Source organism: Rattus norvegicus, chromosome 1, assembly GCF_021556685.1.
Source record: "Rattus norvegicus strain SHRSP/BbbUtx chromosome 1, alternate assembly SHRSP_T2T, whole genome shotgun sequence".
Taxonomy (NCBI): Eukaryota; Metazoa; Chordata; class Mammalia; order Rodentia; family Muridae; genus Rattus; species Rattus norvegicus.
In genome coordinates, this window is record NC_141534.1 from 269,486,654 (window position 1) to 269,505,584 (window position 18,931).

The 18,931-nt window shown below is 49.3% G+C and overlaps 1 protein-coding gene across 21 annotated transcripts in view; it reads right to left on the reverse strand.

The window, feature by feature from the left end:
• The window catches only part of Afap1l2 (actin filament associated protein 1-like 2), a 97,747-nt gene extending 79,350 nt beyond the window's left edge, over positions 1-18,397 (reverse strand). For 8 of the 21 annotated variants that reach the window (XM_087650179.1, XM_087650153.1, XM_087650095.1 and 5 more), the window contains exon 1: positions 17,974-18,045. In XM_087650179.1, the coding sequence (XP_087506305.1) occupies positions 17,974-17,989 (16 nt within the window). In that variant the 5' untranslated portion in view covers positions 17,990-18,045. 21 annotated transcript variants of the gene reach the window in all.
• Between the last annotated feature and the right edge of the window lie 534 nt (positions 18,398-18,931).

Below are 18,931 nucleotides of genomic sequence, written 5' to 3' on the forward strand. Positions count from 1 at the left end.
GATCCTCAGGCAGTTCAATGTCCAATTTTCTGAGGAACCTCCAGACTGATTTCCAGAATGGTTTTACCAGTCTGCAATCCCACCAACAATGGAGGAGTGTTCCTCTTTCTCCACAACCTCGCCAGCATCTGCTGTCACCTGAGTTTTTGATCTTAGCCAATCGCACTGGTGTGAGGTGAAATCTCAGGGTTGTTTTGATTTGCATTTCCCTTATGACTAAAGATGTTGAACATTTCTTTAGGTGTTTCTCAGCCATTCGGCATTCCTCAGCTGTGAATTCTTTGTTTAGCTCTGAACCCCATTTTTTAATAGGGTTATTTGTTTCCCTGCGGTCTAACTTCTTGAGTTCTTTGTATATTTTGGATATAAGGCCTCTATCTGTTGTAGGGTTGGTAAAGATCTTTTCCCAATCTGTTGGTTGCCGTTTTGTCCTAACCACAGTGTCCTTTGCCTTACAGAAGCTTTGCAGTTTTATGAGATCCCATTTGTCAATTCTTGATCTTAGAGCATAAGCCATTGGTGTTTTGTTCAGGAAATTTTTTCCCACACTGATACTCTTAAAATCGGTTATCTTTGCTCAATGTCAGAAGGCTGCATCGCCATGGAGTAGAAGGATGAGAGTCAAGGCTAATAGTCAGGGTTCGTCCTGTGGCTGGGGAGCAACTAGGTGACTGTGTCCTCAGGAAGCCAGCTCCATGTAGGAGTAGCTAGTACTGAGCCTGCCCCTGCAGACAGGAGGCACACTGGTTCTCCAGGCCCAGTGACAACCCATGGCTGCACCAAGAAAACGAGCTGGGGGTTGATCAAGCATGACCACCTGACACAGAGTGTCCCCAAGCAAAGATCTGTCTGAAGTTCCATGAGTGTGCCCACTCCATGGCCACTGCTCTTGTGATTGTGAAGCACTTTTCCCTTCTCTGCTCTATGCCAAGTGAAGGCGCTCAGGCTTCCAGTGGGCGTGCTGGCATGGTCGTACATGCTGGCACGGATGCTCTGCTGTCTGCAGGGATGAGATGCTCACCACTAACCTGACCCTCTCCCTGCCCCTTTCCAACCTCAAAAAGAGAGTCCACCATCCCCTGGGTCTCCGTGACTAGGAGAGTTTGCCGCCACCCATAGCTACTGAGGCTGTATCAGGAGCAGACTGGCCTTGGTTACCATGGCCACCATGGCTCCGTAGACTTTCTTAGCATGCACGCTGCCCTATAAGGCTACAAGAGTCCCCTTTATTATTTATGTTCAGTGTTTTCTCTTTTTGAAACAATTTTGTACATAGTTTCTTTCATCAGGTATTGAACAGTGATGGGGAAAACTGAGAGGCAGCAATAAGGATCAACAAAGACACACAACCTTCATATGAACAGGTTCAAAACCAACTCTTCGCGATGAGCTTGCATCCTCTCCCAACCCATAGCTCAAGGGTGGCACTTCAGAGAGCAGAGACTGTAGGCGCCAGAATAAACACGGCAGTCCAGAGCAGGCTCAGTCCTCAGTCTGGTTTTCCTACTACCCACCAAACATTACTACTCAGGGGCTCAACCCAGGAGTTCAACATACAACCATGTTCTCTATCAACAAAATCTTATTCAATCCAAGATGGTTGTGGTGGCACGTGCTTTTAATCCCTAACTTGAGAGACAGAGGTGGGTGGATCTCCGAGTTCAAAGCCAGCATGGTCTACAGAGAGAGTTCTAGGAAAGCCAGGGTACACAGAGAAACCCTGCCTCAAAAACAAAAGAGACAGAGAAAGACACACACAAACACACAGAGAGAGAGACAGAGAGACAGAGACAGAGACAGAGAGACACAGAGAGACAGAGATAGAGACAGACACAGAGAGAGAGAGAAAGACAGAGAGACAGAGACAGAGAAACAGACAGAGACAGACAGACAGATCAATCTCATTCAGTTCTTACAGCTCCCATAGCATCAGTCCCTTCCTGACAAAGAAGCTAAGGCTCAAAGTGTAACTGTCCCATCCTACAAGTCGGCACTCACAGGAAGTATGTTGACGTGAACCCACAAACTCCACTGTTTTGAACATCATTTTCTTTCCCACAGCAAAATACAGACCCCAGACACTGAGCAGCAGGCGAAGAAACACCTGATGCTTAAGAAGAAACATTGGGGGCTGGAGAGATGGCTCAGGGGTTAGAGCACTGACTGCTCTTCCAGAGGTCCTGAGTTCAATTCCCAGCACCACATGGTGGCTCACAACCATCTGTAATGGGGACCCGATGCCCTCTTCTGGTGTGTCTGAGACAGCGACAGTGTACTCACATACATAAAAATATTTTTAAAAAGAGAAGAAATAACAGGAAGATGATGTTGGGGGGTGGGTCAAAGAGGTAACCACTCTTCACCCTTGTGGGAAGAATGTGGACCATCTTTGGAAGATCCTTGGGAACAATGACCCGGGAACCACTGTGCCTCTTCCTAGCTCTCTTCCAACCTCCCTTGATAAAATGACTTCTTTGGAAAGTATGAAAGTGTATTCTTTTGAGGTTTCCCAGTGGGGTGATTTCAGAATAGTCTACCTAGTGGTGGCCTAGCCATTTGGAGGAGGCAGTAGGTGTGTCAACAACTAAATCTCACTCTGCCAAGTTTCTCAGAATGAGACACAAACTCCCAAGAATGCCCACGTTCTCTCTGCTCCCTCTCCTTCTAACATGCACCACTCTAATACATGGCAGCCTTGAGCTTCTGGACTTGATCCTTCTGCCTGGGCCTCTCTGTAAAGCTTCTCCTTCCAACTCAAGTCCCAACTCAAATGTCACCTCCTAGAGACTCTCTGGCCACACTGGCTGACGTTAACACCAACAAAGTACTCTGGGGTTGCTTTCTCTCACCTGACCTACAGCACTGTTTGAACCTCTCCTGTAGGACTGCTGGCTGGTTTAGATCCACCTACATCATGCCTGGCTACCACAGCAGGACCCAAACAAGGCTTTACATAGCAAAGCCCCAGAGTGTCTACTGCATGAACACTTGGAAACACTTGGAAGCAAGGAGCTGTGTAAAGACTACTGTAAGGTCGTGATGACATCGAAAGTCCTCTGACTCAGAAAGGCCAGGTATGGCCTTGAGGGGTGGACATGTGAACTTCAGAAAACAAGATTAGGAGAATCATGCAAAAGATCTTTACTGTTGTGCTGTTCGAGGATTCAGAAAATGTGGTTATGAGTGTAGCATCCAGGCCCAGAGATGTAGAGCAGAGGTGAACTGTCAGCCAGTGCTGGGCCACAGGCAGTGGAGCTAGAAGAATGAACTATACATCACCTACCCTTAGCTCTGAGAGAGAACAGGGGGAAACAACCACCAAAGTCAACCTCGGGGAGCTCCTGTTTCCTGGAAACACTGAGCTTTAGTCCCCAGCTTGAAATGAAGGTCAATTTTTCTGTCCACTAACCATCCCACACGCCAGCAGATAAACTTTTGCCTATATTTAACAGCCCCAGTGTGTGCAGGCTCTGCCTCCTGCACAGCATTGGGTATAGCAAATGAGGCACCACATGTCCTGGTCCTGTGCACACACATACCTTTGTATCTCAGGGGTTAAAAGAATACACAGAAAAACAACTTTGAATTCAAGTGGGAATAGAGACTGTGGAACATTTTTTTAAAAAAATCAGTAGTCAACTTTCTCCAGGTTGGACAGACTCAGAATAGGAGTATTTAAATACGCCTATTTCACGTATGCCAGACGGGAGGGTGCAGAATGGGCCCCTGGATTACTGTCTAGTGATCTTATGTCCAGTCAAGGGCTGGAAATGCCCGAATCAATCTGACAGAATTTGGATGTTGGCTGTTGGCCATGACCTGTACTTAGTAACACAGACCCAAAGATGACTAAGAGAAAGGCATCCATGGTGGCCGCTCCAACAGAAAGATATACAACTATCAAAGGCCAGCCTGACCATGCCAGGCATAAGAAAAGGACTGTCAGGACTGTCCTCCCCTCTGTGAGGACATGGGATGGTGAAACCCCCTTACCTCCACTACAGCTCTGATAGCTATATGTGAACTTTAGGGCCTAGTAGAAGAATGGTCTCTTCTCACAGCCTCCTGGGAAAAGGGCCTTGGACAGGCCACCAATTCCTGGGGCAGGCACAGAGCAGAAGATCCTCTTCCCCTGTTCTCACAGCACACTGCTTCAGTGTCTCATGGTGCCCTCCTCTGCCTAAGTCTGCTTTGAGTTACAATTACGTGTCAGCTTCTGGTAGCATGGGTAGACTATGATATATAATTTCCCTTCTTCCCAGCCCCCGTGCCCTTTCAAATAGGCACTTTTGATATGTGTTCTGCTTGCCATGCACTGTTTCATTTTTAATGACTAGAAATGCTACTGCCAAAGGTCTGTGCCCTCAGTCAGCACCGAGTCTTAAAGATCCACCCAGGTTGCCGCACAGACACCTGACCCATTGGCTTGGCTACTAAAGAATCCTTCCCATGTGCCCACCAGTTCTCCTGACCCTCCCTTCAGTCACAGGGAGGCTGTTTCTCACTCCTGACCGCAACAGATAATGCTAGGTAGATCATTCTCAACTCTGCCCCTGGTAGAGCTGGTAATCTCTATGTCATATAATGTGTATTATATTCAATGCAACCAAGACATGCCTGAATATTCTCCTGTCTTACTACATGGTCTGGCACTCCTTCGGCCAGGCCTAAAGGCTGAGGGGTGACATTCCCTACAAATACTTGGCATGGGTAGCTTTTAACTGTTAACCTCCTGGGCAGTGTACTGGCTGGGTTGTCAACAAGGGCTACAGGAATCTCAACATCTCTTTAAATACTTTGTTAGGTTGCCAGTGGCCACTCTACCTGTAAATTCCTATTCATATGCTCTGTCTTGTGGCAATGCCTTATAAACCTTAAATGCCAATCCCTTGAAAGTTTAGATCAGTGGTTCTCAACCTTTCTAATCCTGTGACCCTGTAATACAGTTCCCCACGTTGTAGTGATCCCCATCCACGAAATTCTTTTTGTTGCTACTTCATAAATATGCTTTTGCTACTGTTACAAATCATAATATTGATATCCGATATGCAGGGTATCTGATATGTGGCTGCTATGAAAGAGTCATTCGACCCCCAAAGGGGTCACGCCCCACGGTTGAGAACTGCTGTTTTCAATGTTATAACTATACCCCTCCCTTTCTGCCAACTGTCTATCAACCATCTCAGGGTATCTGCAGGTGATGGAAATTCTAACTTCGATGAAACTCAACTTGAAGAAAATATAGGGCAACAGGAGTTTCTCCATCATCCAAATTCTATGTTCTGAGCATGACAGGGGCACTAAGGTGCTAGGGACCGAAGGAATGAGACCTTTAACCCTCACGGAGTTATATGTAAACTGTCCATTCATTACAGCATGAGCACAGCAGCTACGGCCATTGAGCACTGCACAAGGTACACTGAGGGCTAAGAGGCATGGGTGTGCACACATGCCTGTTGGGAGGAGCAACTGTCAAGGCATCCAGACTGAGTGAACTCTGGTCAATGAGCTTGCCAGACGACAGTCCCGAGGGAAGAACATTTCAGCCCAAGTCAAGCACTTGCAAAAGTCTACCGTAGATGGCTACACAGGGTCTAGTATGCCTACAGCCCAGAGTGGCCTCAGGAATGACTGCAGAAGCTGGGCACACAGGAAGAGCTCCACGTATCAAAGAAGCCAAGTATATCTTTAGTGCAGGACAGGGGCCAACGTCTCCCTGCTTTCCTTTGGAAAATTACCACAGGCATCTTCTATATCCCAGGAGGAAGTATGGTTAGGTGCCTGAAGAAATCTGGGTTTGTCTTAGTTATAATAATTAAGTTATTTAAATATAATGTAATATAATTAATACAGTGTTTGTGTCTCTGAGAAACACATAGACAAGAAATATGAGAAAAACAAGGGTTCCTGTGGATCCCTTGGGGGTAAGAGACATTCACGGAGGTCTAGACTACTCTGAAAGAAACCAAAGGATTTCCTTTGTGCTTTTCGTTCTCGGCCACTTCCCCAACTGCTAAAAGTACTTGTGTTAGAAATGTTCAGCATAGGGGCTGGGGATTTAGCTCAGTGGTAGAGCGCTTACCTAGGAAGCGCAAGGCCCTGGGTTCGGTCCCCAGCTCAGAAAAAAAGAACAAAAAAAAAAAAAAAAAAAAAAGAAATGTTCAGCATAAAGTCGTGAGTGACACCATGCAATCTTACTCTGAGCCCACCGGCTGGCTCCTCCTCTATCCTAACCATCGTCACGCTCTATGACAATCTTTTAGAAGTCACGTGTAGAGAATGTTCTGCTCCAAGCTATGTAACTGCCTTTGCTTTTTCTCCAACCAGGGAAGAAATGCATCTGTGGACATCCAGCAGCAGAGGATGAAGACATCAGAGCCAGGCCACCCGGCATTCTCTCCCTCTCTCCTTCAAGTCGCTTCAGCCTTCCCTCCCCAGGAAAACCATCCTCTGGTCAACAAGTTTCTGCTTTCAGAGTATTAGATAGATGGCTCAAGAAAATGGGGAGGGGGCAAAGACATCTCTCCTCTTCCAACACGTATGTATACCCATGCACTCACACGCACCCACACGCCATGCCTAATATCTGTAAAGGTTTAGGTCCACAAAGAGAGGAGGAGGCAGCTAGACTCCCCACATCTCTCCACCCTCCAAACCCGTTGACGACCCAATCCGTACATCATTTCACTGAAACAACCCCAGCCCTATTGCTAAGGACAAGAAGGTCATCAACTTTCTCCAAGGCCACCTGCATTCTTGGGGCTTCCTCTTTAGGACAAAGGCCCACTGTTACATGATACCAATGTTCGAATCAGGGTGAACAGGACTGACGCACACCCTTGCTCCAATTAGCTGGACCCATGGGCTGCAGCAGAGAGAGTGGGCTCCCACTCCCTTCTCCTTCTTGCACTTTGAGCACAGGTATTCCACAACCTTGCCTGGCCTCAGAGAAGCAAGCCCCACATGCTCAGAACCTAGTACTAGACGTCATTCACATGTCAGTGAAACCAGCAAGTAAGCATGGGCTGTGCAAGGAGAGGAGATGCTTCTGGAAGATTCCATTTCAAGGCAGCAGCTTAGATTCTCCCTCGGAGAGCAGAGCGGCCTCCCCTCTCTTAAGAGAGGCAGCTAGGCGGCAGCCAGGCGACACCTGGATCCCATAACTCTCAGAGATCTGATCCTGGTGGTGTTTACAGTTACACACACCAAACCGGCATCACGTGACAGAGATGGGCGCTTGCCTGCTGGGAAGTCAGGAGGTCAATGGGAAAAATTATTTTAGTCTCTGTTGAGCCTTCATGTTTGGAACTTTTATCCAAACAATGCGGCGTTCTCATGCTCCCCCTCCCCCGCCGTGTGCCCACTCCCCCCTCTGACACTCACTGGGGGGTGGGGGTGGTAGGAGGGGCTGTGCACAGGCTGAGACTGCAATCCTACCCTGGGCTATGGCCTGCAAGTCACACTGCTACTAAAGTGGGGAGGAGGAAGGAGGGGCAGGGGCAGGGGCAGGGAGGGGCAGAGACAGGACACTGCTAGTCTTGATGCACTAACCCATGGTAAGCCAGATGGAGTTTTGTTCAGTTAGTAAGTAGAATATTCCCAGAGTTGAGAGGCTGCTGTCTTTTCCTTTGCTCCTCCATTTCCCAAGAGGGAAATGCTGAGATTAAGCCCTGGTCCTCTGCCTGTGGTTACCAGTTTTCTCTGTAGAAGCCTGAAACTCTAGCCACGGCTACTCCAAAGGAGAAACTGTAGTTAGCAGAGATTCGGGAACAGAAGGTAGAGAGTTGCCTCTTCTCTGGGTCTTTTTGGTTTTAGCTGCTCAGAGGGAAATGCACTCTCTGAACTTAAGTTCTATCTCTGAATAAAGCTGGTAAAAAGAGAGACAGAGAGAGAGAGACAGAGAGAGAGAGAGAGAGAGAGAGAGAGAGAGAGAGAGAGAGAGAGAACACGCACGCAGGTGGGTCAGGCAAAGGTACCCACCGGGCAAGCCTGAGAACCTAAGTTCTATCCCCAGGCGGGACACATGCGGAGGTGGAAGGAAAGACCCAAATCCACAAAGCTGTCCTCTGACCTCCATATATGTACTGTGGCATGCGTGTACCCCATCTCCTCATATGTCTCTATTTCTCTCTGTGTCTCTGCGTATTTCTCTACCTCTGCCTCTCTCTCAATAATAATAAGTCTATTTTTATTTATTATATTATTATTTATTAAGTAAAATTATTTAAAGAAAAGAGAAGGGAAGTGAGGGGACAGTACACAGGGAAGAGTAAGAAAATGTAAGTTGAGAAGAGACAGGGGGAGCTGCCAAAGACAGTTTGGGCTTCCGTTCCCCTAACAGACCCCCCTGGAGCACCCTAAACCCTTATTTGTACACACTGCTCATCACTGAGAGGTGTCAGGGCAGGAAGCACGGAGAAGCACTAGATGCTGTCTCCCTCACCTGCCCATTCTCAGCTGTACTTTTTACACAGCCTAGGTTCATACACCTAGGGATGGTGCCGTCCACCATTGGCTGGGCCCTTGCCCGTCAATCATTAACAAAGACACAGACATGGCTGCAGGCCAATTCGATCTAAACAACCCAATGGATGTTACCTCTACCCAAGTGACTAGGTTGTGCCATGTAGACAGTTAAAAACTAACACACAACAGCTAAGCAGAAGACCCTGTGTTCATCCTCTCCCTCTCCCTCTCCCTCTCCCTCTCCCTCTCCCTCTCCCTCTCCCTCTCCCTCTCCCCCTCCCCCTCCCCCTCCCCCTCCCCCTCCCCTCTCTCAAAACACAGCATTTAGGAATGCCACAAAACTCTTCACAATGCAAAGGAGCAAAGGACTGATGGAAAGTGACTGTCTCCTTTGCAGAGTCTGGGATTCTGACTGAGAATGTTTGCCTCGGGGAGAACAGAGGCCATAAGGATGAAGTGGAGATGCCCCAGGCAAGCTTTGCCACCTAACATTTCCTGGCCCTGCAGCCATGGATGCCGAGCGCTCTAGCAGGGTCCCTTTCCAAAAGACAGCATTTGAAATTCAGTAAATCCGCTCAATATGTTCTAGGACTGTGGGTATTAAATAAAAGAAGCCAGTGAGACCTCCAAACAATAAGTTCATTCAACCCAATCTCTTTCTCTGCCCCCATCTGGAACTTGAATACAGTTAACATGAATAAATCCCGTTGTATAAGGACTGGGGTGTGGGGGGACACGAAGGGGGTGAGATGGGAGGAAATGGCAAAAGGCCAGCTTGCTAGTCTACCAGGAAGGATGGCTGACGGTTCCCCAAACCCAAAGGATGTCAGTGTGAGCGGATAGCCCTGAGAGTGTGGCCCTAACCTGCAGGCGGATGAAGCACTACCTGGAGTCTCCTTGCCTGTGTTCTCCCAGGCACCCCTTTCTACATGGCAACCCTCCAGGTTTTGTACAAACCAGACATGGACTCCAGGGCTTCCCAAAACTTGATCTTTCTCAGGGAACAAGGCCCAGCCAGACCTGATCTGCTTCCAGGGAAGTCTCACCAGGAACAGGTCCAAAACTTTTGCTGTGTCATGGCAACCCCAACCCGGACAACAAAGTCAAGGAGGAATATTGTCTTCTATTGTCTAAGTCTGCTAGAATGGCCAGCGGGTGGACCAGAACTGCATTTGGGGGGTGTCTGGTGGTTTGAACACACCAGTGTTGAAGAAGAGATACCGTGTGAAATTCCCGGTGTTACTCACAGTTGAACATGATCTTGTCCACATGATCTTCTGGATAGATGTCTCATGGATGTCCAACCCATTATACTTAATGAAGGTGTAAAAACTGGCCTCAGCCAGCTAGGGCGTAGAACCAATGAAATCCACCCCCCCCCAAAAAAACCAGACCAATTCAACATGCTTGATTTATAAAGGGAAACAGCCAGATATGATTCCCCTGCATCACACGACTATGCCCTGCCTGGCGAAATCCTTTACATGACCTGGGACTGAGCTGTGGTCAGCATCCCAAGGCTCTGTCCTGCTATTTTGCCATGCTATAGCTTCCTCTTCTTTCAAATAAATCCTGGTCTAATACTTGCCAGCAGAACCACCAATGCCAGAAAGTCAACAAAGACTGGACCATGGTGCAGCCTGGACAGGCCATTCCAAATCAATAGCCTTCTCAGTGCAAAGTCGTATTGCCAAAGTCACCATGGTGAAGCCACATGTGGCTAGTAGCCGAGCATGAAGGGTGGATGACCAGGGCTTCCTTACCCAGGGTCCTCTTGGGCTCACCTGCTGTTTGGCATTTAGGAGGACTGCTGACTTCCTAATGAGAAGAAAATTTGCACCATCCGATGTTTTCTAGAAGTCTCCACCTCTTAGGATGCAGTCAATGTTGAGTCTTTTTTACTTCAAACCCCAATTCTGTTCTAGCTCCAGCAGCAAACCAAGACCCAGTTCTGACTGAAGGCCTGAAATGGCTCAATGTGTTCAGGGTAGCCTCTGGCTCACAAGGCATCAGCACGGTCTGCAAGGGGCCGTCGGTGTGACGTTGTTCACAAAAGCAGAAAATTGATTTGGAGCAAAGTAATAGAAAACATCATAGAGGGATGCACTGCCAAGACAGACAGACAAGACAGTGGGCCACACGTGAAGGCACTCGAGGGCCTGCAGAGTATTTCTAAAAGGAGTTTTACTAAGGTATAACTTATACACAGAGGAAAACAAACCTGCCCTGGAAGGTATACAGAGCTGTTCAATCACATAAAGAGGTTAGCCATTTCTACCATTCTGTAACGCCTATTACTTCCTGTCCTATGGTGAACCACCTCATCCCCAGAACATCACTGGTACCCACTGAACTTATTCACTTTCTCCGTAGGCAGCCTGGCCTTTTCTAGAAGACTGTGTGAGCAAAGTGAATGTGTAGGCTCCAGAGGCCACCTTTCTCTTAGCATCTTGCAAACCATCAGAGGACAGTTACAACCACTTCGGTCTCAGCCTTTCATTACCTAACTACAGAAACTAAACACTGGCTCGCCTTTGTCGGGATGATTCAGAGAGGCCGCCAGAGCTGAGGTCTGAGAAGAGGGTGAGCCTGCCTCAGTTTTCCCAGGGATACAGGGTTTCCTGAGAGGTAGCTTCCCTCCAGGAAGCAAGACCAAGAAATCTCAGGCAAACCAGAATGGCTGGTTGTTTGACTCGGGGAAAGCCACTTCCGAGGGTAGCTTGCCCCATTGCCCCATGGGATTCCTTGGGTGACATAGCTGCATACGCTCTCCAGTTAACAGCCAGTTCTGTTCCCTTGGTTTAATCCTGAGCAGAAGGCTCTGTTGCAGTCTGCTGGGGCTGATATTCCCTGTAAGCTCCAGTCTCTCCACCAGACCCTCAGCTGGCCTGGAGTACCTCAGAGACTTTAAGGAGGGGAGGGGTAGAGAACTTCTGTTGCCCTGCCCCTACTTAGGTCCCAGTGAGACCTCTGACACTGGGTGCCCCCGTGTTACTCTGTCCACCCCTGTCCTGAGCAATGCATGCAGGGTGAGGCCAGCCCCTTACCCAGGTTTGCACATTGCTCTCCACACATTCCATTGGTGGAGTTTGCGCTTGGTTCATTTGTAGGTTACATGGGGAGAGAATGAGAACCCCAGGGACAGCACATCAGCAAAGGGCTCAAAGTTCCTACATAAACTTACTGAGTTATCAGAGAGAATCAGAAGGACCAGGGTCAAGGCCAAGCCAGCAAGTCCTGTCTGTCTTTCCAGCTGGCATAGACGAGACATATGGTGCCTTGGGAAGTAAGCACTTTGCCTGAGTACTCCTAACTCTGAAACCTTCCAAAGGATGCACACAGCCAGAGCCTAAATCAATGGCGGACTCACACACACACACCCCCAGGGCAGAACCTCATCGCAGTCACGGTGGTATCTGTCCCCCTGACCAAACTCAGCATCGCCCTTGGCAAAGTATTTACCAGTGATTCCTGGGTTATTCCGCCAGGGTCCCCGGGAGTGAGTTAGTGACCAGTAGCTTACTCATACAGAGACAAGGCCCAGAGAGATTAATTGACTTGCCCAAGGTCGCACAGCATGTTAGTAGCAAAAGGTATATTAGAAGCTCCAGCCCCTGTGTGCCCAGGCTGGAGGCTGGCTCCATGGTATCCCCCTAACCCTTCCATCCACAGCATAGGCTGAGCCAGGTCTGTACCCAGGGGATCCTGGAGGCCAGGTGAGCTGCTGCAGAGGGCACAGACAGGCTCATACTCACAAGCAGAGACCTGCAGGATTCTTCTCTGCACCACCAGACAGCAACAGCCCTGTGCTGGAACAGACAGAGAGAGCACTCAAGATGCTGCAGCCGGGGGCAGCCGGGGGCTCTTCCTGCCTCACTTCTAGAACCGAGCTCAAAGGTTTTTGCCTCGTTTCCTTTGTGAGCAAGGTCTGCTCTTGAGAAGCAGGGCACGAAGCAGTATGTGCTCCCTACAGGGTACTCATGAGACAGTTCATTTGTCCCGACTGCATGCCTGGTAAGGGGCCAAGGGCTGGTCACTCTGAAGGCAGACACAAAGCCACTATCTTGACAGAGTATATCCTGGCATGGATGATAAATCTGGATCTAATTGTAAGACCGAGTGACATTAATTCAGGACAATTGTTGCATGTCTACTGCATGCCATGTATTGATGATGCCCCTACCTAAAGTAGTAAGGGACTGGGGAAGTTATGGTGGCTTCTGGAAGGCAGACACAGGGCTGGGTCCTGAGGAGGAGGGAGTTTCACTCAGTAGCTAACCCCTCCCTGACATGAAGACACTGACAAGACTAGGACATTACTTCCAGGAATTTTTTTTTTTCTAGATAGATTCTTCAGCAGGAATTCACCTTTTAAAAACCCAGCTCTCCACATCCTGTCGCCAACCCTATGAACGGTTGCTTGCCCTCTTTGGCCTCAGTTGCCCTGGCTCTCAAACGGGTCTGATTCATCTCCTATTTCAGACCCTGGCACTGGCCTTAACAATCTTTGGAGACATAATGACATTCAAGTCCTTCAAAAAATGAATTCCTTCCATACTTGATAGCATTCTCGTTCCCACCAAGTCTGTGGCTCCCCATCTCTCCACAGGAAACCGGTTTTATTTATAAGAATCGCAATCCTAAACTGACCTTTGCTGGCGGCCCCATCCCCCCACACCCTGCTCTCTTCCCAAACACATTCTCCAGCTGAAGAGTCCTCAGTGACCACGAAGAAGTGAGCCAAGACCAAGGCGAGTGGTTGAAAGGCCACAGAAGGGACACATGACAGCTGTCTTGTATGTGGGGAAACTGAGGCCTATAAAGTTCAGTGCCCCTGGAGGGACGGCATGTGGGTTCTCGGTTACTGGGCTTCTGTCTTCTGCCATTATCCCTTCCCCTCTGGTGGCAGCCAAAGTGCTCTTTTCCCTAACTTGGGAGGAGTCTCCCTCCCTTGAAGGACAGGGGAGCATTTCCTTTAGAGGAGCATTTCCCGTCATTAAAGGGGTTTGGAGACGACTGCTTTCTCAGCTTTGAAGCTCCCTGTCCCTGCCTGGCCCTTTAATTGTGCTGGAAGCAGCCCAGTTCCCAGAGCTTTCACCCCATCAGGAGAGAGGAAGGGCCCAAAGCAGAAGTCCTGGCTCCTGCTCTTCTGCAGGCCAACTCGACCTCTCCCATGTTTTTTTCTGCTTTGAACCATTTCGCTGCCAGGCTTCCCACACAAAGAACTTCAAAGTCAGTCGTGCCCAGGGTCAAGCACAATGAGCAAACTCGGAGCTCTGGGGCTCGAGAAGCACGGAGACTCCGCAGTTGTTTGAGAAGAGCGCTCTCACACATCTGTTCAAAGCCTACAATAGTCAAAAGTGAATCGCACCGGATTTCTGCAGGTATCGCAAGATGCAGCGGACTTGACAAGAGAGCATGCACAGAAGTTCTCTCCGTCCTTGCTTGTGTTTTCTTCAGGTTGAGGATGTGTATTTGAATTCTGGTTGGCCTTCCACAGCCATAGGTTCTGAAGCCTTAAGAGTTAGCCAACTGTAGATCCACAATATGGGGGGTAACGTAAGGGAATGCTATGCTACTGGTGGTGTGTAGTATCAAGTTCAGCCTGCAGAAGTTGCAATGACATTAAATGTGTGCTGAATTCTTTGCCATTGTTCCATAAGCATTACAATACAACAACTGCACACACTGTCATCTAGACCTGAGGTAAAGCAGTTGGGAAGACATTGTGCCCCACACTCAAATCCTACACCACTTTAAGGACTTGAGCACCATCAGACCTTGGCACCCCTAAAAGTGGTTCTTCTGAGGAGGAAACAGACTTCATGTTTGCACACACCAAACCAAAGGCTGTCAGGTAATCTTCTTCAATTGCTCTCCACCTTATAGTTTTGGAAATTAGAAATGTGTCCATGGGGATTTGGACCTTGCCAACCCCACTACACTGGCTAGCCAGCACATACTGCCATATCTGGCTTTTTGCACGGGTGCTGGGGTCTTGAACTTAGGTCCTCATGCTTGCACGACAAGCACTTACCAACTGAGTCATCCCCCCAGCCTCAGTCTACTCCTCTAGTTTTCCTTTTTGATGTTCCATTGTTTTAAAGTAAATGTGCTTCTCAAACTCAGATCACATTATAGTCACCTAAAGACCTTGGGAAACTGCAGTGCCTGACCTGCACTCTATATGTTTAAATGGGAATGTCCGGTCGGTCTGAACATCCCTGTCTTCCTGCGACACACACATATGTGGTTCCACAGACAGCTGAGGTTAGGTCCACTGCCTCAGGGTCAGACACCAACAGGTAAATGACTGAGATCTTAGGCATGGAGAAAGAAAATTCCTAAAGGGACATGATTAAGTTTTCCCTCTGCTTTGTTTCCCTAAATTATTTGTCTTTTCTTTTTTAGACCTTCCCTGACCACAGCTCTTAACCCGACAAGATTCCTTCCCTGACCGTGTTGTTTTCTGGACAATATCTCACCACTCTCCCCTCCTAAACCATAAAGCCACCCAAGGAAGCAGTGGCTTTATGAATAACCAAAGGCTACAGGAGAAGGATCTACCCATGTCACCTATCTAAAATGAAGTCTGTATATTTCATCCAGTCCAGTTAGGATCCAAGCATGATGCAACTTCAGGAAGCTTCAGCATGATGCTCCAAGTGTAATCCAGAGACAGTAGGTCAGCCACTTGGCGCTGGACCCACTCACCAGCTGGGAGAGCAATAGGAACCAGGATCCTTGACTGCATGGGATGAGGTCAGCCAATGGGCTCATGCGCATGCACAGCGATACGGGATGCTCTTAGGAGAGCCATAAATATATAAACACTCAAGGATGGGAATCTTTTCAAGTCACCCTGTAGGACTTGGCACAGAATCCTGGACACTTGTAGTGGTCTTACTGTTGATACAATGCCAAAGATATTCACATGCAAGGCATAGTAACAACGTTACCAACACTTTATAGCAATTTTCAGCAGAACTCCATCCCTCTGGGAAGGGACCCTCATGTACTCCCCACATCCTTTTGGTTTTCATGGAGAAAGCCATGGTGGTCTAGCAAAGGGGGTTGGAGAGGACTGGGAGAAATGTCTGGCTGGTTTTCAGTACTAGCTGTTTCAGCCAACCTTCAACTCCCAGAGGCTAAAAACATGGCCTACCAAGGGGAGGATTGAGAGTGGATAACAGGGAAGCCATGGGCACAGAAGGCATGCTGTCCCACCATAGTAGCTTTCTAAGTCTTTCAAGTCAGAGACAGTGCTCTTGGACTCTGAAGAATGAGCAACTCTAGCCATGTAGGGGAAGAGAGCTTAAAATTGGAAATATCAAAGTGTTTAAGTTTAAAACTATGGCAGACGCCATGAGAATTCTCTTTGGTCATTTTTACAAGAGCCTAGATAAATCTTGTTTTCCTGTTCAACATTACCACTGAAACCACCACACCTACTTATTCTGCAACTATTCAGTCCTACCTTAAAAATATTGGGGTGGGTGTGCACTGAAACTAAAACCCAGGCTCTCGCACATGCCAGGCAAGTTCTCTAACCCTGGGCTTTTACACAGATGAGAGAGTTGGCATTGGCTATGAGTTTCCAAGGCGCAACTCATCTGCCTCTCCTGAGAACAGAGAATGGAACCTCCACCCCCCCACACACACACACATTCTTCCCAGAAAAAAATTAGCAGATATTAACAGCATGACATCATGTGAGACTTGAAGTCATGTTTCCCCAGAGTGGAAGTGAAGAAGGCCACGTGTATTCTCTTCTGCAATCCAGGTGATTCTCAAGCCTATGCACTCATTCATCTCCAAGGCATGCATCTTTTCCAAAACACAAGCACCCTGACCTGAAACCAAGTCCCCTTCGTTTAGCTGGGATCCTGGTAGAGGAAGATTATCAGCTCCCAGGAGAGAAAGATAAACTGAGCAAACTTCATCCTGTCACGAGCCAATTCAAAAACTATTTACCCAAAACACCTGCTCCCAAACTCTGGGTGCACAGCAGCCTACCTGCTGCCTGTTCTCTAGCTTGAACCAGTTCGCTGCTTGGGCAAAGAAGTTTGGGGGGGCAACTTCTGCTTCAGTTTCACAATCCAAAGAGCTGAAGCGATCTTGGAGTCTGTATTTTCAGTGAGGGGACACCCAAGGCCCCAATCCGTCCCCTCCCTTGTCCCAGGTTCCCTCCTTCAGTGTGGAGGCCCAGGGTGGAGCAACATGTTACCCCTTCTACCAAGAGAGGTGCTGTGGCTGCCAGTGTTTGAGATTGCATGAGGGCAACTTCAGCCTTTCCCCTCACAAACTGACCAGATTCCATCAGAACTAAGATAAGACCTGGTTAGCCACTGAAAGGAACAGAAGTGATTTCCTCTGGCACCCCTCCCCCACCCCGCTGACTTCAGTGCCTAGACCTTGCATTTACAGGTGAGTCACTCGTGGCTAAAGATCCTGAGGAGAAGAAAAACGCAAAAGTCGAAAGACTTACTACTTTAGGGAACTAAAGCCTGTCTGCACAAGTCCCTTATGTGAGTTCCATAAATAAATAAGAAACCATAGAGGGAGGGCGAGATTCCTTGGCAATCAGAGCGTTCGCCTTAATCACACTCCCATGGGAAAACAAATACAGAAGCAGAAGTTCCTCTCGCAGGTTTAGCTTAGACAATCCCTGAAAAGAAGTGAGTACAAGAGGCTTTTCCCAGAAGGAAGCATGTAGAGGCGCGCCGAAATATCCGTTTCAGGGGCAGCACCTTGAACCCCCTTTTCAAAAGACCTACTATCCCAGGCTTCTGGACTCCAGCCTCGAGGCTCCAAAACCCTTCGGGCATATCCGGACCGGCCCTCCCACCATGGTTTGGCCAAGATCCCTGGATAGAGCCAAATCCAAGCTCGTTCAACTGCCAGGACGCCTACAGACGCTCCACCTGCTGGGCAGCCCATTGGGCTGCTAACCCACACCCCCACGCAGCTTTGGAGTGCAGGGTCCGCAAAGGGCATGGGGAGGCACGGCTACAAAGTGGGGGAGAGCCGGACCGAGCCAAGAACAGACTACCATGCCACCCCACCAGATTAGGGATTTTTCTTGCCACCGGACAAGGCTTTTCTGGGAATCTGCAAGAAACCTCTCTACATGGTAGCATCCCTCGAAAGGACCCTACAACTCGCCCCTTTGCCCCTAGCAGCTCCTTACTGTTGAGACCTTACTTTGGCCCCCCTCAGCGGTAGTAGACATCTTTTCCCCGAGGAAAGCTGAGGGTGACCGGATGGCTCGGGACACACCCTCGGTTCTCCAACAGGTGAGAAGCCTCACTTTGATCTCCAGGCAGAAACCTCTGCCCTAGGTGCCCAGGAATATCAAACAGCACGGATCGCATTCTTTGCCTAGAAAGCCCACCGTAGCGCCTCGGTCGCCCTCTCTAGGGCTGAAGTCCCTTGGGCGTAGACAGTCCGTGCTGGTCACCTGAATCCCGGAGACCCGGAGCAAGTAGGTGCGCCCTGCGCCCTCACCTTTGTAGCGCTCCATCGCCGGCGCGGTGTGCGCTCTCGGCACTGCTATCTGCTCGGCGCTGAGTTCTCCGCGCAGGGCTCCGCGCTGGGCTCCGAGCCCTGGCTGCGCGCTGGCCCCTCCCAGTGAGGTCACGCTCGCCTCCCGACCTCCCGGAGTGGCCGCCGCGCCCCTAGCCCTCGGATCCTGACTCCACCCGGGCGAGCTGTCCTGGACCCCGCCAGGAATCTCCGCAGCTTGTCAGGACAGTCGGCGCTCCGGTCTTCGCGCACCCCGCACTGGGCTCCCCGCCCGGAACGCAGATCACTTCCTCCAAGTCGGCCCGAGGGCGGCCGCGGAGGAAAAAAGAGCCTGGGACGTTCTTAAAGCCCAGGGGAGACTCCGGGACCAGCAAGCTCCCATAGGTCTCCACTAAGATCTGTTTTCTCCAGTACTGGGACTGCGAACCCAATGCCGGGAGGAGGAGACTGAGGGCCAACTGAGAGGTGGAGATGGGCCTAGAGCGCCTCCTGCTTGACTACTCAAGCCAGTGCGCCCGTATCCTGGGGTCTCCCGGATGCACTTCAACTAAGAAGTCTAGCCCTCGCCACCGATGGCCACCAGCTCTCAGTCCACCTTTCCTGGCACCTGTAGATCACGCTCACTTTAGAGCACAGGAAGACTCCTACTTGCAGCCTGCTCCCTGATCCCAGATTTTATGGGCGTCTGTAGCCTAGGCTTTCCTGGGGAGGATTATAGTGTCTGGAGTCTCCTCATCAAGCCTGGTCTTCCGGGAAAGATGGCACCTGTCGTGAGGTAGATGAGTCTGTCTGTCTACTCGGTGGTATTTCCACCTAGGAGCATACTTCATCTTTTTCTTTTGATATCTCTCCAGTCCTTTCAAACTCCTAAATCCTCCCCAAAGATCCACATCTTCTTTTAAATCTTCGGGTTTTCACTTTTTAAACTGTGCTATGTGCT